This window comes from Platichthys flesus, chromosome 8 (assembly GCF_949316205.1).
Source record: "Platichthys flesus chromosome 8, fPlaFle2.1, whole genome shotgun sequence".
Classification (NCBI taxonomy): Eukaryota; Metazoa; Chordata; class Actinopteri; order Pleuronectiformes; family Pleuronectidae; genus Platichthys; species Platichthys flesus.
In genome coordinates, this window is record NC_084952.1 from 4,981,935 (window position 1) to 5,009,332 (window position 27,398).

The following is a 27,398-nucleotide window of genomic DNA, read 5'->3' on the forward strand; positions in this document are numbered from 1 at the left end:
GAGAGAGAGAGAGAGAGAGAGAGAGAGAGAGGGAATGTGATTGTGGAGAAGTGGCTGCAGGAGAGAACCTCATGGATGTGAAGAGAGAACAATGCTTCTCTCGTGTTTGTTGTTCAACATTTTTGTATGAAAACAATTTGGACTAAGTCTGATTTATTTATCTTCATAATACCCCCCCCCCCCTCCCACCACCACCACCCCACCCATGGATGACCTCAGGCCTCTTCCAGCCTAACACCAGCTCCTAAATCAGCTCCAACGAGAGGCTGACATCGAGTTTCTGCTCTTTTTAAAAACAAAAACTCTAGATATTTAAATAGCTGTGACACTTGTATATAATCACACAGGGTAATTAAACTCCAATACAGTTCACTAGATGGATATTATGGAGCAGGCTTTAAAAAAAAAAACAGACTCTATCTGTCTGGCTCTTTCCTTCTGCCCATGGCGGTGCTTCCTCGCCGGTGTCTGGGCTCTGCCTGCGGCCACGAATCTGCACTCGTCCACCCCCCCCCCCATCTCCGCCTCCCACTGTCAGCATCGCCCCACATACCTACGTGTGTGTGTGTGTGTGTGACAGAGATTTGTTTGCTTAAGCTTGTGAATCAGAGATAGTTTCCCTTTTGTTTTGCTTTGGCGCATTTGTCGTCAACATTACGCGTTAATGTGGAGTGGAGAGTTTCAAAAGGAAGGCGGATGGATGTGTGTGTGTGAGGCTGCGTAAAGATGTGCAACAACAATTATCCTAATGGTTAATTCAAATCTTTTAAAATTCTAGATTAAATACACACAATTTGGACATTTCCACTTTAGTAGACCCCCTTTTAAATTAAAGCATAAACTCAATGTAAATGTGGATTTTTCTGCCCTTTTCTAATGATCCACTTCAGAGACTCTCCTGAGTTCCAACACACTCAGAGACTCAGACAACCCCACAGACTCTAATGGACCCCTGTCATTGTTGTGTGGTCCAACTCCTGTTTGTTGATTCCCGTGTTATTTCAAGCACCAGCGACCAGCCGGGGCCCGAGACATGTATTCAGCAGTTAATCTGACTGAGCATCTCGCTGCTATGTGTATTGGAGCGGGCCCATTGTTTTTCCTCTATAGATTAGGCGGCACAAGCACCTCACATAATCGAAAGGCTATAGACAGACTGTCAGTGGCCCTGCTCGCCGCTAAACCCACCGCGCGACACAAAGATTCAATAACAGCAGAATGTTTTTGAACAATATATTTACTTCCATTAAATAAAACACAATAGTTTTTTTGGATGTTGGAAAAAAAAAAGAACAAAAAAAAGAGGAGAGAAACATAATTCCGTACCAAATAGTATACACAGAGCAAAAAAACAAACAAATAATTTGTCGCAGGAACATTTTTGATGCGTCTTTTTCTTATTTTTTTTTTTTAGTTTTGTTTAAATCCAGAATTGCTATTCTAAATCGATATTCACACAGACATTAATAATAAATTTATAATATGTTAGAAACACACAACTGGTGCGTTTTTTTTAGTATGTACATTCCCTTTTTGTTTGCAAGCAAAACATGATTCCTTTTTAGGGTTTTATCTTTTTTTTTTGTTTTGTTTAATTCTGTTTTTTTTTCCACATGCGTTGATAAATCGAACCTGGGGAGAGAAACTTGGAGGGTTAAAGCGCATTCGCCTCGACAGACAGGAGATGATAGTTCAAATATATATTTACAACCTTTTTTTTTTTTTCAGTCAACATTTAACGTCCAGAGAAAATGAAAAATAACCCTCATGAGGAGTTTTTATGAAAAAAATGAACCAGGCGTGTGTTTCTTCTTCTTCTTCTTCATCATCTTCTTCTTTTTGACGGTGGCGCAAACAGGCCTGGACTCATCGAAGGGGGAATAAACCTAAAACCTCCCGGAGCTGAGCTTGAGTCAGTGGTTAAGTCTCTAGTGCCCTTTTTTCTTTTTGGAAAAAAAAAAATATGAAAAAACACAACAACAAAAAAAAAGAAGTAGTTGTAGTAGTCTCTTGTTCCTGTGGCCGGCTGTTTGTGATTACGCACACACACACCCACACACACTCACACACTGCAAAAAATGACCACCATAACAAGCCAACCTTCAAATCTTATTTTTCCTGCTGAAATAAAATCAAATAAAAAAAATCTTAACAACAGGGAGCGGGTGGGATAATCTCACACGGTTCTTTTAATGTTGGGGAATGTTCAAGGGGCAAGTGGCGATATGTTGAGGAAAGAGGGAAAAAAGCCCAAAACAATGCAGCACTCCAGCTATTGAAGATGCCAGTCGATGGAGGAGTTTCCCTAAATGCATTTAAAAAAACAAAACAAGTAAAAACCAGATTTCCTCACCCCAATTACGCGCAAAATCACGCCACTTCAGCCTTTAATGACTTGTTAGGGTGGTCGTTCTTGGCAGTGCGGATCGGTATTAGACGGGTCTGTCCACGGCGTACTGGCAAGCGCTCAGATTCGTCGCCGGATTCTGCACGTATCCAAAACTCGAGTGCTGCTTGGCTTTCAGTCTCAGGCTGGCCAGGCTGGAGTTACAAGTGTCCCTGTACACGTAAGGAGGGGTCGGCGGCGCGTAGGGGCACGTCGGCGTGGGCACCCCCGAGTTGAGCGATGGGTTGCTGAGGTTGTTCAAGTTGTTGAGGCTGTTGAGGCTGGAGCCCGGCACGCCCGACACCGACGATGGCACCATGCTGGAAGTCATGGAGGATATGGAGTTGGGCGGCGAGAACATGGTCTGCGAGGACAAGGGGTTGACGTTCATGGAGTTGAAGAAAGGGAAGCTCTTGGAGGACAAGGAGGCCGACGTGAGGCCCTTGGCGGCCCAGTTGTTGTACGTGTAGCTGGGGTACATGTCTTCGTAGGGCTGCATGAGTCCGTTGAACTGAGGGCCGAAGCCGTTTTTGCAAAGCTCGGCTTGTTGGTTTCTCTCCCGCTTCCTCCACTTGGCTCGCCGGTTCTTGAACCAAACCTGGAATAAAGAAAATTGGAAAGTGTTAGAGATTATTTTTCGAAGATGAATTATCCTTTAAAACCTCGATATTTTGCTGCGTATTATCTTTGTGTAAACCTATTTAATTAATTTGTAATTGTTAAAAAAGTTTTAGGTTAAATTAATCTCTTTTTTCCCCTAAAGAATCACCGTGCGTAAATCCACACAGACTTCATTAATCCGCTTAGACTGTGTCTGTTATCTGAATACACACCGGGCTGTCACTGCACCATCCTAATGTGGCGTGGATGTGTATTCCCCTGCAGGCTCCCACAAACACGCTGACCTTCATCACACAACACCAGGGCGACAATCGCAAAATACAAGCTTTGCACCTCTTTCACACGAACAGGCGAACACGACTGGTATCTGTCACCGACTCAAACTGTTAAGGTCAATAATGTGTTCTTACACCTCAACAGGCGAATAACCAACAGCTCGTTTTCTTCTGTTTTATTATAATAATAATAACAGAAAAAGAAAAAGTCTGCACAGCTACAAATTAATTTGTGCCAACAATTGATTATTTGGCATCATGTAATTATATTTAGTTTATTAGCTTAGCAAATACGGTGTAATTAATTAAATTGAGCTCCAACAAGTAGTATATTTAAACAATAATCTGATTATTTGTTTTCCTTAATCTAAAATTGTGTCCTTAATTATTTTCTTGGAAATTTCAGCCGTGCGTAAAGATTGGCGTCCGTGCGTAAACAATACTAACGTCCAGGATATTTGTAGTAAAACCAGACAATTGGCACGAATTCCCCCGAAATGATTCACACGAATTGTTTTTGTTTACACCCAGGGGACTAACTCACCCTGACCCGGGCCTCTGTGAGGTTGGTCCACACGGCTATCTCCTCCCTCGTGCTCATGTCCGGGTAGCGATTCCGCTGGAAAGTGGCCTCCAGTTCCTGGAGCTGCTGGCTGGTGAAGTGAGTCCTCTGCCGCCGCTGTCGCTTCTTTTTCGAGGGGTCATCCGAAGAGTCGTCGTTGTTCTTACTCTGGTTCTTCTCTTTTTCTGTGGAGAGGAGAGCACGCTCGGTTTAGTTCAGCGGATTAAAGGCCTTTATAATGCTTCAGTAAAATACAATCCTGAACCCACGACTCTCCTGGGAAACGGACGAGCTGTTTGTTCCCGCTCCGATTCACAGAATAACCCCACGTTTCATGGGCTGAAATTAGTTTAGTTGGATCTGTGTTAATCTTCTAATTCCATGTTGACATTGAGACTAATTTTATTTAACATAAGAAAAGCTCTGCTCCATTAACATGACACAGAAACTTGTCACTTCAACACCACACACAAACACACACACACACACATTCAGGCCAGAGTCAAAACTAACTATCCGAGTAAAATGACAGCTGTAATCTCCTATCCGCATGCATGTAAAACCGGGAGCCATCTTTTGTTTGGAGCGGCTCCTCGCTGAGCACATCTGCACCCCGGGCGGCTCTTACCGACAGACTCCGGGCTGGAAGTGTCCGACACGGTGTGCACCTCATGCCGGTGCTTCGAGTCCACCGACCGCTGCAGCGGCTGTAAACTAGAGGCCATCGCCAGAGCCGTGTAGTGCGTGGAGGCAAGTTTATTCCCTGTGTGGTGATGGTCTGTGTTTAATGGATCCCTCATAGAGTTCATCGGCAAAAATCGCACCGCTGGCTGTCAAAAAAGCAGATTAAGTCCCTCTCAGTACTGGAAGGATGATCGGAAAGTCCGACTGCGGAATGTGTTCAGCGGCTCTCCAAAATACGCACAGCAGCGCGGTTCCTCCTGCGGCTGAGTAGAGAGCCCCTCGTTGTGTCTGAGCTGATAAATGCTTTAAAAGAGGCCATTGAGCGCTGCCATGGCATCGGCGGTGAACAGCGGCTACCTCTGCTGACTATCAGAGTGACAAGGACAGGTAGGTGATATTAGATCCAGAGGCATACACACACCACACCGCTCTGTGTTCATTTCAGCTGTTGCCTCTATCTGCGCCTCTATCCAGATTCCACGTCACCACGTTGCGCCCGCCCAGATTTTCCTCTGACAGGCGCATGCATGTGGATATGACAGTGTGCCCGACCAACCGGAGCTCGCAGAAACGAGATATGTCTGCCAATGCGTTATGCCGGGCTGGGCGCTTATTTTCTCTTCCAAATAAAAGCATGTAAAGAGAGCTGGGACGCACGGTGCCCCCGCGGCGCTCCGAGGTGCCTTTGCGCAGCAGCCCAAGACCAAATAAAAAATGAAAATATCATAGTTTGGCCTCGTTTTATGAGCTGGGTCCAGTGGCCCAGCAAAACGACGCAGTTCTATTGATACCCGAGCTGAGCCGCGTGTTCACAGTGCGTCTGGCTCTGCAGTTTACTCAGGGACTCAGTGTGGATAAAGCGAGGCACTGAGAGGATTGTACTGAAAGCGCAAAGAAGGAAAATAAAGATGTGCACTTGAATAGCAAACACAACAACACACAGCAGAATGGCACCGTGAAAGGACAAAGGGGAGGGAGGCGGGGGGGGTTAATGGTAGCCTCAAAGGGAGGGGGTCCCGGCCTGTCTGCTCCCAAACAGTGCGCACTTGTCAACTGACGCTAACTACCAGACATGTACAGTATGTTAAAATGAGCACATGTGCATCTGGTGCAGAATTTCCAGCTATCGCATGTTCATCCAAGATATAACATAATAAGTTAAAGAGGATGTCAAAGGCAACAAATTCTGTTAAAGTGCCCCCCCCCCCCCCCGAACTATGATCATCAGGAGATGAATGTTGTAAAATATTGTCCAACAGAAGATTCGGCCCAGTCTGACCTGAAGTGGTTCACTGGTCTCCGGGGGGTAAAAAAGCATTGACAGTCATATAGTTGTCAAATGAGGCCATCCTCTTGACCCCCCACCAGAGTTAAGGTTCACATATCCATTAAATCAACCCCAGCGGAGCCGCAGTTAGCCGCGCACACTCGGGTTTGTTGACGACGGATTACTTCATCAGAGTGCTTAACTGGATCTCTCTCTTCACCGTGCGTTCGGACCCCTCAGCCAGGGAGCTCTCCTGTTGCGTGTTTTCTCTCCTTCTAATCTGATAAGCCTCTCATTTGCCTAAGAATTTCTGGAAAAGGACTTTTAATGAGTTGGAGTTGATGTGCAGTCATTTTTTTAATTTAGTAAAAAAAAAATTTGGTCCCTTAAGATTGTGACGCGTCCAAAGGCAAAGTAAACACGGTTAATCAAACAGAGGTGACTTTAATTTCCAAGGTGGGGAATTGAGGGTGGGGGGGCTGTCAGCTGGGAGACAGGTTAGCAGCCATGGAGCAGAGAGGAGGCTGCGTAATTACGCAAATTCACAGCAGTGCATGTGGGACAATGTGCGTAAAAGTGCAGGCCCGTGAGATTCTGGCCATTTTCTCTCATTCCACATAACATCATCACCACCATCATCATTAGATAAGCACACCCTTCCCAGATCCACGTGGCCATTTGGAATCGTGGCTGTTATGAAGGTATTGGTCTAATCCCGCCAAAGCCCCTGATATATAACACACACACGCTCACACGCACGCACGCTCACACTCTCATATTGAGCAATAACCCCGCGTCACTTTGGGTGATGCAAGTTTTTTAAATTATCGTCTTTCATATATTTTTTAATTGACAAATGTATCCCCAACACATTATTCTTTTTTTAAATACACAATAAAATCATCCTCTTGTATTTGTCAGCATCCTCTAAAGTGAAAGTTAGAAGAAAATGAGGCTCATGAATAATACCAATCTTACAAAGGTCTAAATCTAAAATATATATTTTTTAACACTTAAAAACAAAATATTATAACATCCCATCTTCTCTGTATTTATTTCGTGCTCCTCAGTAAACAGCGAGCTGCTCCTTTCTTCTCCCGCCTCCACTGTAACGCCACTAAACCTGAAGTGGATTATCGGTCTCCTCTTCATTTCTACCTTGTGAATGCTTTATCTCTCTTCTGCGGATTACCGCGCGCAGCAGGCCTCTGTCATAGAGGGCCATTAATTAGCCATTCAGTCAATACAGGAGGAGACGAGCAGGCGCTCTACATAGGATTAGGTCAGACATCACATTCCTCCATTAGTATATTCCTCCTCACGAATTGGCTTCCGCTCTACATTTCGTTTTCTCTGTCCCCGGAGTCGATCCCACGAGCGCTGCATATTTTACTGCAGCATGCTCGACGCCTCTGCATCGTCCTCCACCTCTGTTATTGTTTTATTTTCTTTATAATTCATAATCAATGAGCGCCCCCGATGTGCAGCTATGTCCTGCCCGCGCTCTGTCCCACCTCGACGCTGGGTAAATGGAGCAGAATGAGGAGTTATCGGTTATTCGTTTACCTCCCTAACAAGACGTGATGTGATTTCCCCCTCTGCGGAAGAGAATAATTAATAAATCACACATTTAAATGCAGGATCCCAGATTTTTCTTGTTATCTTGTTATTCTCCTTCCACACCCCCCCCCCCCCCCCCCCCTCCTCGGGGACGTTATTTTGGAATGAGATTAGATTTGAAAATGCTTAAGGACCCTCATGTGTTTTGCTGCAGCTTTATTGCAACACAAGTCCTGTAAAAGCCAAATTAAATCCTTTTATATTCATTAATAATCATATTGGTTATAATTGCGTCAAATATCCTCCTGATTAAATCATGCTGGGGAGATGATGCTCTGTTTATCTGCACGCTTCCTCGTGCAACTCTAAAGCTGCATGTCCCACATGTGGCCGCCAGGTGTCCCTCTAAGACAGAGAACAACCTGGAGTCCCCCTTACCACCACCAGTTCTCCACATCACCAAAGGCCAAAACTACCTGAGACCACCACTCATTTAGAAAAAGGAATACTAGTAGAATTATCTGTGGAATATTCACATAAAGCAGCTTCTTCTAATACTGTAATATTATTAATCTGAGATCATTTGTGAGAATTGCTTTTTATTCTGGAGAAATCTGTGTAATTTAGCATTTTAATTAATGTTTTTTTGTTGTTGTAAAAACAGTCAATTGAACAGAGACCAGTGTTAATTTATGTCAAATATATTTTAAGATAAAAGCCACATCTAAAGATACAATTATCATTATTATTAATCATTATTATTACTATTATTATTATTACCTTACTTATCAGGGGATATCAAAATACTTTCTATGTTCTAGTTGTTTTTTCCTCCTCATGGTATTTACCCTAACCTAAAGAGTAGTACACCGATTATTCCCTAGAATTAATAGCCATGTCATATATAAATATATATATTTAAATTATGTTCAAATATCTTCCTATTAATTCCCATGCAGATTTGACATATAAAATCACAATGCTGTCAAAACCTCCTGTTTTCTCGTGGTCGAAAACGCATCAGATCGATTCCCATGGACCAGACACTCACCTATTTGCGCGCAGGTGGTGGCCAGTTTGCGGCAGTGGGAATCCATTATGGCAAATTTGTTGGAAACGGCTCCTGAGAAAGAAAAGAAACAGAAAGAAGAGTCGCATTTAGACTTTAGATCACACAATCAACGTTGAGTTATTAGGCCTTGAATTCAAAGATTATTCTTCAGATCTTATAGAATGACGAAAGTGAAAAACAACAACTCTGGATTCAGACATGAGAGAGTTGAGTTGTGTATTAAAATGCAGTATTCAAACTCTTGATGTTCAGCTGTTGCACTACAGTTGGGGAAATGTGCATTTTAACGAGTTTATCTGCTCTGCACCTTTTTTTTTAATATAAAAAGATTCATTTAATTTAATTCCAGTTTTATTTGACCTGATTCGACAGCTGAGAGCAACACACGTTTACACGTTTTATTTTACACAATAAGAAATGAGTCTAAACACGATTATTTTTAATTGTAGAAAATTATGAATCCCCCCCAGTTTGATTCTGCTTTTTCTCCCACTTGTTTAAAGACTAAAACTAAAATATGATCGCTCGTGCATTGTTCAGTATCCCCCCCCCCCCTCCCTCCTCCAGCGTCAGATTTCTTTTTGCGCATCGCTCAGATTTGTATATCGCAGAGAAGCCGTCGTGTTTGGCCTGAGCCAGGATCGTGTGTTTTCCTGCCGCAGCCTGCAGCCGCTTTGGAGGAGCAGTGGAAATCACGGGATTAGAGTCTGATTGAGATGTCTGTCGCTGGGATATTACAAAATTCATTATCGCAGCCCTCATACTACCTCGATATGAAGTTACACAGATGGGGGTTTATTAGCCCAGGCTCACACTGTTTGCTTATGATAATTCGAGTCGGGGGCGAATTTGCATGCAGTCATGCTGTTAACCATTTTCCATCACTTCTTCTCTTCACCTGCTCTACACCGTCTGTGGGGTTGGGTTTTTTATTTCTCTGCCTCAGATTCAGAGGATGCAGATATTACAGGTTAAGTTTTACACGGTGTGTCTCATACCTGCGCAGCCCCCCCCCCCCCCCCCCCCCACCCGACCTACCCTCTCTCCCCGCATCTGTCCTCCGCAAAATGAAATGTTGCGGGTCAGGCTGTCAGGTGTAAGGTCACTGCATGAGCCTGCGTGTTATCTAATCAGTGAGATTTAATGAGAGGCTGCCTCCAGTGTTTCACTCGCACCCGCTGATATTTATACAGTTTTTCTATGTATTCACTTTCAGCCTCGAATCATTTGTTTTAATCCGTTTTTCTTCTGTGTTTGTTGAAAAATTAAAACAATTAAATTAAAGGCGAGTATTTCCATTAAATAAAAAAATATTTTTTGTTAAATAACATGTGAAAAATGAAAGAAAACAACACGTTTTTAATACCAATATAATAATAATATGGCCCAGATTAATAAAAAGTGTAAATACCTTTATAAATTGACCTTTCAAGTGAAATAAAAACGACATTATTGTGTTAATTTGACAACACGTAAGGGACGAATTATATAAATACAGTGATATTTTCTTTTCAATTAATATTTTATAAATTAACGACGTTTTAATATATGTGACACATTCATAATAACAATAATATTGGTGGTTAATTTGCTAATATTTTTTAATTAAATGCTGAGTGTCCAGATTGAAACACATTTCCGTATTTTAATATTTAGGATCGTTCATATGAATCTCGTTCAGCCCGGGATCCTCTCGGCTCCTCGCGGACTCTCTCAGCTCTCAGCACCGACAGTGGGTCGGTGAGTCAGTGTCGTGGCACCGGGCCCAGCGCAGACAGAAAGCTGGCACCGCCTCACACTGGCTCCACTTCTGAAATCAGCACAGTGCGCGGAGCATGAGACTGCAGCCTTTACCGGGAGATGGATCGTCTAACCTCCACCATATGGTCCCGTATTAATTAAAGGCGTGAGACCGTGAACGTCCCCCAAACTCGCCCCCCCCCCTACCTCTCACCCTCTCCATTCTCTTTACACTGTACTGCGGAGGAAGGTGAAAAAACACTGGAATTCACTTTATAATCACTTGTCACTGTTGTTTGTATTTTGCTGGAGAGAGATAACTCCATTTCATTTTTATCTATGAGTGTTTAGAAGCTGTATTTGTTGTGCACACACGTTTTACGCAATTTTAAACCCAGAGAAAAGAACCAAAACCCGCAGATTACGCACAAAATACGGAGTTTTTCTTACTTCAGCTGATATTTCTTAATTTCCCCAAAAGCCTCACCAACCAAAGGACAGGACTATCAAGCCCTTAACCTCCCCCTTGTGTTTTTTGACTTCCCCACACTCCATCACCTCTAACGATACACCATTATCACCCGCCGACCTGTGAGGCGCACTCTGCTCTCACGTCACTTCATGTTCCGCTATGTGCCACAGCCACAGCTTTGGAAATTCACACCAGAAAGGCGCAGGAAAAAGTGGAACAAATTCCTCCACTTGCATTAACTCACAACTCACTTCCTCTCGAAGCGCCTCCAGCTCCTCTACTCTTCACTTACCAGTCGTGGACAGCGGTGCGTCGCCCTGCAGCCGTCGGCGTTTGATTCTACAGTGAAGAGGTAAATTCCAGCGTCCGGGACCCGCTCGTGTTTACAGTAGTTGTGTTCTACAGCGACGGCTGAGCAGTCTTCAAGGTCCAGTTACGCACAAGTCTGAAGTTTCTGTCCGGAAACGCGTGCGTAATTGCGCGGATCAGGCTCCCTCTCGCTATGTTATCCAAAAAGAAAGCGAGAGAAAGACGCAGGATAGTTTCATTTATGCGCATAAATAACCATCTGTTTACAGTGTGAGGAGAAGCAGCGAAGGAGGCGCTTTCATCCGAGTCTCCCCTTGGTTCGTCCTCTTCTGTCTTCCTCAACTTTTTCCCCCTGGAAAGACGCTTCAAGAGTGGCGCATTTTTTTTCCTCCTTCTTTTTGAGCTCAGACAGGGACCCCGCGCGTGTGTGTGTGTGTGCGTGCTCGCGCGCCTTTAAAGGGGTGTGTTTGTGTATGTATGCGTCTCTCCCTGTTGTAGTCCGGCAGAAGACAACATTTCATCAACAACGCAAAAAAATAAGAGTCCTCTTATAACAGAGGCGTCTTTGAAATAAAACGCATATGCATGTTTAAAAAGAAACACGTGAGTGGGCCCTGACAGGTTTATTGATGCACTGCACCATTTGTGGCACAGATACACAAAACACAATTAGCGTAAAACCGAACCTGCAACGTTAAATAAACGAACCAACCTCTCATTATCTCAAACTAATGAATAAACAAATAGATTTATGGCTAAATATCAAATTACTTGAAATCCAACACAGCATTTGAAGATTCCTGTTCCGACCCACGTGTAATCAACGAAATCTGCGTCTAATTAACATCCAATTAACATCTATTGGGTCATTTTAGTCATAATTTTTATTATAATTGCCAAACAGAACATTGAGACTATTTTGAAGAGGTGGCTGGTTAACAGAACACATGTATTTACACGAGGCTCCTTCGCGAGGCCAGACCGAGCAGCAGCAGCGGTGTTGCGGATTTATGTGCTCGTGAAGTGAACAGCTGGCTCGGATGCAAATGTTTTTATAGATCCGTTTCTTGAGATGCAGACTGGTGTGTTTTTTTTTTTTTTTGTTTCCATTCGCATCCTAAGTGAGGAGAGCAGACCGGACGTAGGCCCTGTGCACCCCCCCCCCCTTCTCCCACCCTCCCCCCTCCTGGCCTAATCCTTCTTTTACATTTTTAGTCATACTCCCATTAAACCCTAATTAATGCGCACATCCACACGGGAATTTCCAGGCAAAAAAAGGGAACACTGAAGCAAACCGTGCGCATCACGCCCTCCCCCCCTTACCCCCTCACTCCTTCTCCAGCATCCTTAAATTTAGGTGAATCAGAACCTGGCATCCCAGCATCACATGTGATATGATAAATCACCAAATGCGTATAATTATAAGAGTGGGTTTAAAACACATTAAGGAAATGGCTCTTCCACAGAGGCCCGTGAAGGCCAGACCTGTTTTTTTTTGTTGTTTTCCTTTTCCACCGCTGTAAACACATGTGCGTGGAGTCAAATGATAAACAACACGAGGGGAACAAATACAAAATCAACCGTTTACCAGCACTGCTCGTTCGGTGCTGCGCAATTTGACCTGGTCGCTTTAATATTGGATTGTGGTGCACACTCACACACATATGCACAATACATGTAAACGACCCCAAAGCACGTGCAGATAACATCCTCCACATCATGCACCCCCCCCCCACCCCCTCCTCCTGCATGCACGGAGAGAACAAGGAGGTTGAGCTGCGTCTGGAGAGTCGTGGTGATGGTTCGGCTGCTATATTCTCCTCTAACCTTCTTATACAAAGAGAGAGGAGGAGGAAGAGGAGGAGGGGAGACACACACACACACACACACACACACACACACACACACACACACACACACACACACACACACACACACACACACACACACGAGCCTCCTCTTTCTCACGCAGAAAGGTGCAGAGGAATGCCTGAAGTTCACAGGAGGCTGGCGGGTATGAAATCTTTCGCCTCGGGGGCCAAACCGGCGGCTCCTTTTCATTTCAAGCGCTTATCGATTCGCCGTTGTCATCTTTGGCGACGCAGAAGGACACTTGAAAGAATTTCTGACGGGGCTGTGATGTGAGAAACGGGGGTGACCTGCTCCGCCGACGCTCTCTCCTGACTCTTAACGAGCACATCAGCCTCGGTACAGTTGGACATTTTCAACTTTTCCTCCTCGTGCTGGTGCAGCAGCGCGCACGGACTTTCAAACAGCCTTTCCCAGCTTTCATGAACATCAGCACGCATCCATCCAAGCCCTTCTCTTCTAAGAGGAGAGATGATTGACTGGCCACACTAACACAACCTCCCAAAGCTATAGGGCAAAAAAAAAAAGAAGAAGAAAAGAGAAATCTGCTTTACATTTTTATTTGGAAGGAAATTCCAGCTTCTTTCTGCTCATTATTCTCTTCTGGGATTTATTACTGCGTTAAACTGCACTTTTAAACCTTCTAAGAACCGGTGATGTGAATAATACGATGCTTAAAACTCAATATTTCCCTTCTTGGAAGCAGAGTGTACATCTGCAAGGCCAGGAAACCATATACACTTATTTAAAGTGGCTGAATGCAAAGATTTAGGCCACAAAGCCACATCAGTATTGAGAAAATACACATGTTCCACCAGAATATGGGCCTACATTTACATTTCCCAGAATATAGCTATAGCATCAGTAATAATTGTTAAATGGAGGGTGTATATTGCAAAGATATTAGTCTTATTGTGAAATGGAACCCCACCTAATTCTAGAGAAATGGTTTGCTGTGACTAATGCCTTTTCCTCCATCATACAGCCTTTGCATCCTGCTCATGCCACAAGGAATCAATTACAGTCAAATCAAAAAAGAAACAAAAATTTAGAGGGACTTCTCCCTTCACCTTGCACCACGACTTCAGAATTCATTCCAAATAGGCCGTCGCTTAAAATGAATCTAAAGCTTTTTTATTTTTTTATTCTTCCCACACAGCATTCAGTGATCTACTGTTTACCGTCCTTGTTTTATAGATGGTCGTCATTCTGGTGCACCGGGAAGCTTGAGTAATGCAGATGTGAAGGGGGGGTTGGGGGGGGGGGGGGGGGGGGTGCTTTGCCTGAGCCTGGTTTTTCTTTTTCTTTTCAGCTTTAGCCTCAAACCACACGTGATTGTCGCCGAAGCGCTCTGTCTGGCCAGCGCTCTGTGGCCGTGTAATAAAATTTGGAGTCAAATTGGTGTTTCCAAAGCCACAAATCTTTAAACAAATCAGTTTATGTGCTGCTAATATGTTAGAAATAAAGCAACGGGCATGTGGATTCAGCTTCGTTCGCGGGCTGGGTCTCCGTTGCAGGAGGAGAAAAAAAGGAAAACCGAACGTTAGACGAGTCTCTCTCCTCCTCCTCCCGAGACAGAAATACCCTGTGTGTGTATTTCCATTTGTCAAGTATCACTCCAAGAATGTTATTAGTGAAAAAGCTGCCTGTAAATTAACCAAATTAAAAGGGTGGCTCTTTGATAGCTCTTGAGCTTGTTGAGCGGCTTTATGCCTGATCCGTACCATTCCAGCTCTGTCACTGTACCAGAGGGAGAAGAGCTACACCGACGCTAACCACTCCAGCTCAGCAACATGGCTTGTGGTTTAGAGCGTAATGTGCGGGGCCCAGTGGATGACTTGCATGTTAGGCTATAGCCTCACTTCTCCCGACGTGCCCGGCGAACATGGTGTATATTTAAAAAGTACTCAGCTCTTCGTCTTTGTCTTCTTCTGTAATTATCCCATCCTCGGCTTCCAAAGAAAATGCTTAGCTGATGTCACTGTGGTTTTGGCCCCCAGTCTGCTCTAATATTAATCCCATGCACGAGGCGGCTTCAGATGAGCAAGGATTACTTTGAATTAAACTCTGGTCCATGTTTTTATGTGAGCACATTAACTCCTGTCATTGCTGGTCAGTCGGACGAGGCCGCCGCTATTTTCTCTTGACTTTGGACATGACATGGCTTTGGTCAAGCGTGATTAAAAATGTCCCTGAGACTAGGACGGCATTTATTAGGCCGACGGGCCGCAGACGGACGGCACCGCACGGCCACGCTTTTTACTGACCGCACTTGATCTCGGGGAAGGTAATAGTCCGTGCATGCATAAACACATGCGGCCTCAGCCTTAATCACAGGTGCGAGCGGGCCAATAAATTGCTCAAGCAGGTCTCTGATCAATTACCGGAAAAATCAATGGGAAGCTGCCACTAACCTGCCTAAGGGGAAATCGGCCAAGAATGAAATTGGTGTGATAAAATGACTATGATGCCTCCCAGCCCGTCAATAACATGTAAAACAGTTCAGCTACATGCTAACTCTCCTGTCAGCAGAGCCGAGCTGCACCCAAAGGTCACAACTGGAATCAGCTTAGGCCTAATTGGTCCACTGTGGCAGAGAGGGATGGCATGGGGAGAGGGAGAGAGATGGAGGAGAGAGATGGAGGAGAGAGGCAGAGGCACATCCAGACAGTGGAGAGTAGAAGATGGATGACATGTGCTCATCAATCCCGTAAAAAGGTTGAAAAGATATAAAGACAAGCATGTTATTTGGAAGTATATCGAGGGAAAGATGGATCCAGGCAACGTTCAAACAAATTCACTAATTAAATGTGAAAATAATTTTTCTCCTCAATGTTGACACCCGTGTTTTCAATAACTAGCAATTCTCTTGAAGTCAAATTTAGGGTCCAAAACTAAATACTAATGACTTCATGTTAACATTTGCTATTAAGCAATAAACTCCGTATAGAACTACTAACAAGGGTCATGGGGCCACTAGCGTAAAGTGGCCCCATGAGTATAAAGTCGTTATAATTCCCGTCCATCCAGTAGGTGTTAAGATAGCTCTGGCTAAAAGTGGTGGACCAACCAAACCGAGCTATACTGTGATCTCGAAACTAGTATTGTATCATTGTGATAATGGTTGAAAATTGTTTTAGAAAAAGTTGCTTCATATACCTTACATTCCTCAGGGAAGAAAATGGAAAGTTGTGCAGATGGAACATCAGAAGTTATTATTCCAGGTCTCTGAATCTCCTGTTAAGATGGGCGTCGTGTCGCAGTATTTTCAGGACCTCAAATGCAACTATTAGCTTGTGGCTATGCTGTCGGCTAGCAGGCTAGTGCAGGAAATACAAAGGAACAAAAAATATGAGACCATTGCCCATGGCCTGCAGCCTTTCTGAAAATGTTTGAAAACAAGTCGCCACTTTCTGATACTTTTGTGAAAACCACGAAATCTTGACGTTCTTGTAAACATGTTAAATTTGACCCCGTCTGACGGCAGCGTTGGTCTTTCACTGTCTTGTTGACATATAGTGTGAACTGCAACATTCAAGATTAGTTCTGTTTCATATCAACGTTCTAATTACGTGACCCAAACAAGATGGTCTGTGGTAAGAGAAGAATGGAGGGAGCAAAGAGGAGAATACACCACGTGTGATCCAAAGAGATTTAAAGAAAAGAAAGAGACAGATGTGAAAAAGAGCGTATCCAACAGGAAGACAAAGAGAGAGAGAGAGAGGAACAGAAGGAGGGAGGGCGAGTACGACATGGCTAATCTGAAATCAGCATGCTAGTCCCATGTCATGTGTTCTGATTAGTTCCAGTGTTTCACGCTCATCTCTGCTTTTCACGGAGACACGATGCACGGCTGCACTGTACACAAGACACAACACAACACGACACAACACAACACGACAAACCAGAGTGACACACCAGACCCTGACGCAGGGTCTACATCCACTCACACCCAGTGGAGCTGTCACCACTGAGGCGCAGCACAGACTGGGATTCTTCTTAGGAGGCAGCGTCACGACTGGGAGTCTCAGACCTCAGCAGCTCTTCGGCCTTCTCCCTGGATGTGGTACTCCAGGTTCACTAATCCTCCGGCGGGCACACATCACAGAGAAGGTGACGGAGGGAGGAGGCTGCACGGAGACTCACAACTCTTCATGCTGGATGCGACATTTGCGGTGCGACTGATTCAGTGTGTGTCTGAGTGTGTGTGTGTGTGTGAGAGAGGTGAGGTGGGGGTGTCTAATCCAGTCCCAGTGTGAAACTGTTGACATTTGTGCTTTTTTTCCCCTTCATTATGTGACTGGGGCTGTTTTGCGCTGGATTAGCTGCAAATCTCCCATGCAGCACATTCAGCATGCCACTAGTAGTTTAACTTCATTAATAATGGATGAAGAGATTGTAATCCAGGAGTAAGAGAGCATGCAAGAGCACCCGACACGCACGCACCAAGATGCACACACACAAATACACACACAAATACACAAAAAAGAGAGGGCACCCCTATCGTAGAATCAGTTTTTCTCCACGACTGTGATTGGGATGGTTATTTTTGGTGCCCACATGTAATATTGCGTCAATTGTAATTTGTGTGGAACCCACAAAGGTTGAGGTGTGTAATTGAATATATGTAGGGTTGAATAGAACAAGGGGGGGGGGGAGTTGGTAAGTCTCTGCGGTGCATATGCTAGTGTCTTCCATTGATTGTGTTTACTCAAGCTTCTCATTGCAGACTATTATAGAAGACCGGGGGACACACCCTGGCCTAACAGCAGGATAAGGGGGATTAAAGGTATACATATTCACTATTTCTCTGTCTGCGGCCGCTTTGATTTCCCGTCAACACAATGGTGACACAAGCCCGAGGAAAAGTAAAGGCCAGTGCTGTGCAGAGGGAAGGATGGTTGGGTTCTAGTCCTAGAACCAGAACGTACCTGTTTCATTACAACAATGACCGATGGAGGATTTATAATGAGATATAAGAGTAAGAATAATTTCATATGTGAGATTGTTAAGGAATTGATTTTGGTGATTAGTTCAGTCAGCATAGTGCACTTTAGGCCTCTGGCTTTTAATATGAAAGACAGATTTACTCTAAGCTTACATTTTAGCATCTCACCGCGATGGATTCTGGATCATACAACATTATAAATAAACATGGCAGCCTTCTTGTTTAGGGGTTAGTCGATGGATTGATGCTATAGACTTATGGCAGAAATAAACTTTTTGCTCTATAACCAAAGTCAGAAATCACCAAAGATAAATCAGCATCATGCCCCATGTGTTTAAATCAAACAATATTTCAGATTTCTGGTATCATAATATCGACTTCCACTCGGCAATGTAAAAAAAACGACGGTGCACTCGTTGACCCTTAATATGAAAAGGTTTAAAGTTGAATAAAGTCTCAAGTCTCTAATAAATCTCACATGAGGCAACACAAGATATCAATAACACGTTTGTAACCTAATGATGTCCGGCCTGAATGAAGCATTGATCCTTTTATTCTAATATTTCATTGAAATCATTCAATTTCACAAGGTAGCTCTTCTCTTTAATGGGGTCCGTGTAACTGATATTTAACTGGAGTGACAAATGTGAAGCCAAAAAAAAAGTTTCGACCATGCCCGACAAAATAAAAATTGTAGCTTCCAGACCAGCAACAAGGAAATATTTTTCTTTTAATTTGCATCAGTTTAACAAAACCGAGCTGCGACGCTCTGATGTGGTGAAAAGAAAAACATACCAGCAGCTTAACCCTGTCACATGCCACAGGTGGAGACGGTGGCATAGAAACCTGAAAACCCTTTTGTGAACTCCCTGCTTCCATCGAACAGAAGTAGTGTGTGTCCTCGTCATTCTGAAAGGAGCCGTGTCGCTCTTCCACTTGAAACTGAGTTCACCTCACAGGGCGATTTCAAAACATGACAAATATTCAAAACCTTTTTTGTCGAATGTTGTGTGAAGATTAAAGTTGCAGAATGGAAAAGATGGACTGTGTTGATCCCAGAGGACAAATGTGTGTGTGGAGTCAAAGTGTGACTCTGATACTGTTTTCATGCAGCTACAGGGAAACGATTGTTGTGTATTTGTATTTTATCTGATTGACAATGAGAATGAGACAAGTGGCTTCTCATGCTAGAGGCTGATATTTAGAGGCGGATATTAGGGAGGAAAATATTTGTTAAACCACAAAATGTAAAATATAAACATTGTGTACTATTATAGATAAAACACAAGTACATATAATTTAAATAAAAAATAAATGTTCTTAATCTAAATCGTGAACATGATGATCAACTCCCTTCTAAAAAATGTTAATCGATATCTTTGAGCTGCCCGGTTCATCCGCTCTCGGCCAATGAGCAGCTACTGGACTGGTTGTGGGTTTAGCACTTTGCTCAAGGGCACAGCAGCTGTCGTTGTCTCAGAGGTAGCGGCCGGGTTGACTGTCCCCGCCGTGAGCATCCAGTCACAACCTTCCCTGTGTAGCGATCAGATCATGTAATTAGCTGCAGGCTGTCGGAGGAATACCAGGCGGACAGCTTTGATGTGTGAGGTGACACATTGCTGCAAATAAATGCTTATTGGTCCAAGCTTACGTGATGTCATAGTTCATTGTAATCGCAGTTGCCGGCCTCATAAATAATACTTAAGATTGTTTCCAAGTGCGTTCTCCTGACTGACGTGTCGGTTCGCTGCAGCCCGGGCGCTGCTGACCCCTGGCATGCTGTGAATGTCACACAAGAGTTTCCATTGTAATGAGCACACACACACTGACACACATACACACACACACACACACACATACTGTCAAACTCTTAAAATGTATAATCTGAATATTCAAAGTCTGAAATATGTTTAATTATCACATCATAGCTCTAAATACATGAACATTCAGTGCTTCTTCCATCACGCTAGCACTTTTTTAAAGATCAGTTTTGGTGGCATGCATAGTTTGAAATGTCTGCGTTGTAGTACTTTCTCAACCATACAGATATTATACTCGTATAAAACCGTAATCAAGACCATTGATGTGTAACTGACAAGTGAGTCCACGAAACCTTGAGGAACCCAGATACCTTCTGTCTCTGGCTGTAGTTTGAGAGATATCGTGTTGATCGAGGAGTTTCTCTCTACCAGACAACTTCACTTTATCTTCAAATGAGGAGAAGTGTAAGTATTCTGGGACTCTGATATTCCTTCATGTCGGTCGTTTTTGACATGGGTATTAAATTTCATTCATGATGGTCTTTAAAAGTTCTTACAAAGTCTTAGCCTGCAGATTTTGCAGCCACAGATGCAGACAGTAGTTGGTGCCTGCAAGGCCTTCACTTGTGGATATGAATGGGGAAAGGAGAGCTTCAAGTCAAAGATCAGATTTAATCACTTTCATGACAGCACAGTTAGTTTCCTTTAACTGGTGCAGCTGCAAACCGCAGATTAGGGACGCAAAAATAAATCAGCATCACATAATAATGGGTCAATGGGTCAAAATGTATTGGAACGTCTAACGGTGTTATTGTCAAATCCAAAATTAACTAGAATGGGACTCAATAGTTATCAGTCTTAGAAATATGCCTGTTGTTTCTCATCATGATCAATGGTGTGTTACCTGGGAAGTCGGTGAAAACTTGAAAAAATAGACAACACAATGTTGAATAAAGTGATACAAATTTCCTGGATCTGTTTCAGAACTTAATGGGTTGTTTTATGGCCGATGTTCCAGCCTTCCACCAAATTTAAAGAAAATAGCTTCAGTAGTTTGTGTTTAATCCTGTTCACAAACAGGCAAATAGTAGTGTAATGCAAATTGTTACTTTTGAGTTACCAACAAAAACAACTCTCTTATCTCAGGGACTCTGACACGAATCTTGCACATGACTCTTTCATATTCCCTCTTTTTTTTCATACTTCAACCATACGTCACTTCTGCAAATGTTTGCAGAAAGAGACACACAAGCTGTGGCTGAGATTAAACCTCTTATCTTAAGGTCTCTGCTCTTATTGCAAGTCCGTCCTGCTGCTCTCCACACACACAGCTCCATAAGTCATCGAATCATATGTGCGTCCTGAACGAAGCTGTCGTGAGGAGCTGCCTTCCAGAGTCGCACACGCGCCCGAGTGGTATCCTGGTCACAAGAGGATGTTTCCGTGGCGGCTGCCTCCACATGATACGTGTGCTAATGCTGAGTACCGGGTTACATCTGGTTCCCCCTGACTGGGAGGAAAGCTAGCCTGCTGACACTGAGGCTAGGCTAAGCTGCCGCTGGACGGCCTGCGCTTTCCGTGTCTTTCGGGGGGGGGGGCTGTGGTGCATGCGACGCGTCAGCCAAGGCCACATGAGCCCCGGAGCATTCCCCCGTCTCTCTAATGTTTCAATTAATTGCAGGGCTGTCACGAACAGTGTTCAGCTAACAGGAAACACATTGGCTTTGACATGAAAGCCCCAGTTGTTGATAGATCTAATTAGAAGTGTAAAATCTGGTTCCAGATTGTTTCACACAACTGCAGCCTCTGGCCTCGCCTGCCTCCAGCCTGAGACCTGTGCTCCTGACAGGGTTCACGTATCAGAGCTATTATAGATATTTCTCAACATAGATTCATCAACTGTTTTACTGACGAGCTTCTTCTGAAAAAAGCAATACAGTTTGTTTGCTTATGAGCTTTTTAAGTTTTTGTAGTTTTAACTTAAAAAAGAAAAAAGGTTACAAAGCAGCTTCACAGGGGCCAATGCAAATCACTGTGTGTTGCTCAAGGGCACACTGATGGAGGTTGTGATGTACTCATTCAATGGCCCCCCTCCTCCTACTCCTACCCCCCCACCCCCACCCCCACCTCGGTTTTCATTGCAAATCTTGCAGATTCCGACTGTGGTGACCTTCCGGTCACAAGAAAGCTCCTCTAACCTTCAGGCTACTCCAGCGTTGGAATACTTGTGTAATGAAAAAGGGATGAGATAGCTTATTATTTGGGGGGAGGAGAAAAAAAAAACCCTGTCTGAGGAGTGTGAGAGAAAAGAAAGCATGGGAGTGGAACCAAAGCCTTCATTACATGACTGATAATGTCTGATGTGATGGATCACGCAAACTGTGCATCCCTGGTGGGGCACATGACTTCATTGTGCATGTCTAGCGTGGCCTGCGCTCAATCCGGGCGACTTCACAGTCTCCGTCTTTGCTCTTTTCCTCATGTTCACATGCTACTTCAATAAATATACGGCACAGGCAAAAAGTTTGATTACGAAAATTAATCTGCGTGTTATTGAACCGCATTCCATTTTTGTGAGATTCAGCTGCGGACGACCCGGTGAACTCGGCCTGTATCTTGACAGAGCTATCTGACATTCACAGTCGAGCACATGTGAAGTAGGATTGTTTAGGCCAAACACAGAGAGGTTATGTGGCTGATAAATTGGACCTGGGAGGTTTCTGAGCAAAAACTGTAAAAAGTGTAATGATTTAAAGCAGAGTATCTTGTGTCTTTATACAAAAAGTGAGGACCTTTTTTGATGTTTTCTATTTGTAAGAAGCAGATTAATTCTTTCTTGAGTGGAAATAGCCTGGAAGTGCCTGAAGTGATGCAACAAAACCAGTTTTCGTCTTTTCCTGTGGTATTTTTCAAACATATAATTGAGGCTGTGCTGTCATATTCAGCACAAAGACATAAATGCTGCTGTCAATGAGATAGTTTGAAGCTTTCAGCAGACAGTCATCGGACACTGGAGCTTTTCTAGCCGAACGTGGACATATTTACATATACATTTTTAGTTTTTATTTCTTATTTTTAAGGGCATGAAACAGTGCTTCGGCAGATCTAGAAGGAGGATTGGTTATTCTTAGGGTTAATCTAGATTTAATGCACATGATTCCCTGAGCATTTAACCCTAAAGTCAGTTTTTTTTGGTCAGTAAACTAATGAAGAACATGACAGAAAGACCCTGGAAGCAACCCAATCACCCAAAGCTTAAGGTGCGAGTGTGAAGATCGTATTCCGGAGGTTTGGAAGCACTAAATTTAACAACCACCTCTTTTTACTTTCACTTCTTTGCAGTACCAGAAGTCCTTATATGCTCCCACCACATATATTTGATACATAACATCACCAAAATGCTTGTTCTACTTATTATTCTGAATATTAACTGTGGATTTACACTCAACTGACTGAAAAGGAACAAATGACCGAAAAGACCAAACTGTAAAAAGCTGGAGGCCGAGTGAAGAGAATCATACCTCTGCCATTTCAGATAAATTCCATCTTTGGAAGAATATCGATGGAAACACTGAAAGGTTTCGTCTTCTTTTTTTTTCTGAAGGATAAAATGTTTACAGACTGGATTTGCTGACCTTGAATGGTGGGCTTCAGGTATATTTTCCATCGGCCAGCGAGACATGAATTTAGCAGAGGTTGACAGGTTGTAGGTCCGTGATCCTCGCAAAGAGAACTGCAGATCCTCCAGTGTGTAGAAGGCTTGGCCCTTGCGGACCAACTGAGTCTTAACCCCTTCTCTGGTGCTCGTGGCTATAACACAAAGCATTCTGATCACTGGACCTGAAGGGCAGCTCAAATACCGCCAGGTCACCGGGGGCCCATATCAACAGAACCGCGGCTTTGTCACCAATCCCACTCAACTTCGAGGATCTTTAGGGGAAACAAATCGATCAACTCCTGACTCCATAACTGGTCCATGGCCACAGAGAAGAAAAACAACACAAAGATTATTTTTCTATTCTGTGGAGCTCTCGTGCTCGACGTTATATATCTCAAAGAAAACGATAAAACGATATTATACCTAGTGATAAATGATGATGGATGATTAAAAACCTGAAATATAACAGAATCAAATTAGGAGAAAACGTGCAAACTGTGGAGGAGCGACACCTTTTCAACATTTCAAGGTTGATTCCGATATTTTTAAGACAAAGACAACTGCACAAAAAAAGAATAGAGCGTCTCCTTTTTGCTGCTCATACACACGTGGAGATTTTTTAGCATGCCCGCCTGCTTCGTTCTCTCCTGACACCCAATTAGATATCAGTCCAATTACCTCAGCATACAAACCGCAAATCCCCTCAGCTTTTGAACCAGAGCAGCCAAATCAAAGAATGAGTTGGAATCAGATCAGACTCCATCTCTAGTTCAATCATGTCTGCTGGTACGCGACAAGAGAGGGGCAGCTTCTTTTCTTTTTTTTTTTGTTAATATAAAGTCTCACAGCGGAGGCCTCAGTTAAAAACGTCAGGAACCATCGTTCAGTTTGAAAATACTTTGACGTGTGGCTGTGATATTTCTTATTTCCCTCACTGATGATTTTCTCTTATGATTGTGATTAGTGTCTCATTATACCAGATTCCTGCTGATTTATCACACCATAATAATTTTTTTTTATATATCTTCCGATACCATTGTCAGAAAGGCAAAAAATTCCATGCCAGGGATCGGTGAATACACAAATAAATGTACCGATGTGATGCCACATCTTTAAAGTTCGCTTTAATGTCAGCAATTTGGCAATATTTCATGCTGAAAAGTCCCACCAGTAAAAAGGTGACATGTACAATATGCAGTACTTCAGTTTTTACCTTGTTAAAGGTAGTAATTGTTGTGTATTCCTAGATTTTTCAGTTATGACTCTCAAAGCATAGATAATAATAGAAGCTCCATGGCATTCATTCTCAGTATGAATTTGTTTTATTTAAAATTTATATATGTATTATTCTTTTAAATGCGTTGGTATCTTATTGGTACTGGGGAATCAGTATCTCAAATTTGTTTCCACCCCCCCCCTGTAAAAATGTTGGTTCTCTCCGGCTGCAAGTTAAATCAAACCAAAGCACTGAGCCGTCAATGCATCTGAAACCAGCTGCGTTTTGTCCTGTGCACTGTACAGGACCACAGCAGTGGAGTAAAGGGCAGACGGCTATTGGTGTCTCAGAAGGTCACAGAAGAGGCTTTAATGTCCTTCTGTACTCTGTCGGCATGCCGTGCAGCTCCCTGGCTCTCCTGATAGGTCTCCTCCCTGCTGGGACACAGAGTAACTCTGTCCTGGCTGCAGAGCAGGAACTCGGAAAGCGAAGACGTCAGCTATGCGGCTCCCGGCCCAAACAGCGGCGCGGTGGGGAAGAGGAGTGAGCGGTGCCACCTGTTCACCTCCACTGCACCATCTAACCCGTGGGCACTTGAAAGGAGAGAATAGGTATTTCCGTTTAAACAGGGAGACGTTGTGATTTATAATCGTCCTATGTGAGCACGAGACGGCCACAATGAAGGCAGGGGATCAGCAGACATGTCAACCTACACCACTGGCTCAGATAGTAACTGATGCATGTGCTGTGATTTCTGCCTTAGGAAAAAAAAAGTAATGTGAAACAAAGTCTGCAAATCCACTACCTGCAGTGTTCAGTAGTAAGATGGAGCGATCAGATGAGCATTAACAGACTGAGGCCGGGCTCTAAATCACTCACTAGTTCACTGAGTTTGCCACAGTGTGTTCAGTGAGATGCATTATATCCCATTTAGACAGTATCACACAATGCATCATGAAAGGAAATGTGTAAAGGTCGCTAACCAAGCAATATCTACCATCATGCATTGCACTCACACTGACTCAAAGAAAAACTTCAGTTTAAAAGTATTGAGATAAATTGTACAATAAATGTATATGAATGAGCTTTCAGTTAAGAAAATTGAAAAATAAAAAAAACTTTAAGAAGAATAAGAAGCAGCATCAAACAGAAAACAGTTTTTTTTATATATTCATTCATTTGTGTAATGTGTTTATCGTAAAAATGCATGTATGTATTTATTGCTGTTGATGTGGCACGTTTTATATTATGTAGTGTCTGATATGTAATATGTGTATAATCCTCTTCTTAGAACTCCACAGACAGTACAGGGCATATTGAATGAAGGATTTCTTATACATGCCGGGAGTCCGACTAAAAGATATTTTGTTAAGATGGTAACTGTGTCACATTAGGTGATTATAGAGCCGTAAATTATCACCGCGTCAAGGCCGAGAGAATTTACAGAGCCCACATTCAAACTTCCTCGAATGACTTCCTGCAGGAAACCTCAAAAACACAGGGGCCGTGTTGCCACAGGCTGATGAACTTCTCCTCTGTTTCCCAGTTCCATCTTTTGACATCACCAGCATCGTTCTCCTTTTGCTTCGCCATGTTCGTATCTGTTTGTGGCTTCATCTCAACTTCCGGGTCAGACTATAGTCGGGTGGAGATCGTGTTGTCTGACCCCCTGTGATGACTGGATGCTAGAATATTGTGGGACAGATCGTGCGTTTCACTCTTCCCCTCCTCTCCCTCCATCTCTTCACCCACGTTCATCCCACAGCTCCCCTCAAAGCGACTTTACAAGGCGAGAAGTGCCAGATCCAACAACAATTGAAAACAGAGTCGGAGAATCAGCTGTAGCCATCAATCATACTCCGATCAGTCACTGTCACCTGGAACCCCCCCCGTGCCAGCTTCACACAGGGGTCTCTCTGTCGCGCCCTCGGCATGTAGCCCTGAGGAATGCTGGGTAATGAGGGATGGCAAGGGGCATCCAGGCGTCCAATTACGAGCCATGCTGGGAAGAAAGGAAGTATGTGCCATGCGGGGGCGTGTGAGCGTGTTTACGTTTACATCCGAGGTTCCGAGCTGCTGCTCTCATCCAGAGAAACGGTGGAGTGAGGTTTCTGAACAGTTGAAGCAGGAAACCTCAAAGCCCGGAGGTGACACACCAGAGGTTTATGACCGGGAACAGTCTGGGATTGCTGGTGACATGTGGGGTGATGAGCAGGGACGGGTCTGGGTTTTATGTTGTGATCAGCTGTCAATCAAATGCTGCCTGTTACTGTGCCAGCCTTTTCTCTTGACTCTCTGTTCTAAAGAGGTTTCACTTTCCTGACGCGTCATTGTTTCCTTTGTCAGGAATCGATGCTCGTGGTCAATATTTTGTTTCTTAAAGAAGCAAAGGACAATATGCTCCAATGTTTCTTGAAGGACAGGACATTTATGACAAGTGTTCAAACTGAGCAATGGATTTAAAATGTGGAAAGAATAGAATTTCTTAAACTTAGTTTTTACAAATTCCATTTTTATTTAATGAAAATAGGCTAAAGTTCTCAAGCAGGCAGTTGTACAACGTTTCCTTAAAAAAATATATGAAGAAAATGCAAGATTTAAATCTGAACAAACAAACTATAAACCATACCTCAACAATATCGGCTCCCAGTACTCAAAATAAGTTGAGGTTTGAAACTTTGAATCCATTCAGGCTTCCATAAGGTTAGACATCCATCGTTACAAGAAAATTAGCATCAATAATTATTGTCAATAAAACAAAAAAGGTTTAAATTTAGGTACATAATCCTATTAGAGAGGACCAAACATTTCCCCCATCTCTATAACTAAGATCATAATTCATATTATTCATATAGAATACTGCTGCCAAAACAGTAATATTCTTTGATGTATTTGGCACAAAGTTGATTGGATGAACGACTGTCACAAAAATTTAAAGGAACAACAGAAAGACGGGTCGAGACTTCAGGAATTTATTTGTGTGACTAGTGAATTGTATT

At 43.4% G+C, this 27,398-nt stretch overlaps 1 protein-coding gene across 2 annotated transcripts; it reads right to left on the reverse strand.

Moving 5' to 3' along the window:
• Positions 1 to 1,276: 1,276 nt before the first annotated feature.
• On the reverse strand, positions 1,277 to 11,249 carry pitx2 (paired-like homeodomain 2). 2 transcript variants are annotated; one of them, XM_062393123.1, is made up of 4 exons: positions 10,932 to 11,249; positions 8,407 to 8,478; positions 3,827 to 4,029; positions 1,277 to 2,984 (listed from the first exon to the last, which is right to left on the reverse strand). In XM_062393123.1, the coding sequence occupies exons 2-4, from the start codon at positions 8,450 to 8,452 to the stop codon at positions 2,433 to 2,435; spliced, it is 801 nt and encodes a 266-aa protein (XP_062249107.1). In that variant the 5' UTR covers positions 8,453 to 8,478; positions 10,932 to 11,249; the 3' UTR covers positions 1,277 to 2,432. The 2 variants fall into 2 exon arrangements, with proteins under 2 accessions (XP_062249107.1, XP_062249106.1); XM_062393122.1 differs by lacking the exons at positions 8,407 to 8,478; positions 10,932 to 11,249 and adding an exon at positions 4,473 to 4,959.
• Between the last annotated feature and the right edge of the window lie 16,149 nt (positions 11,250 to 27,398).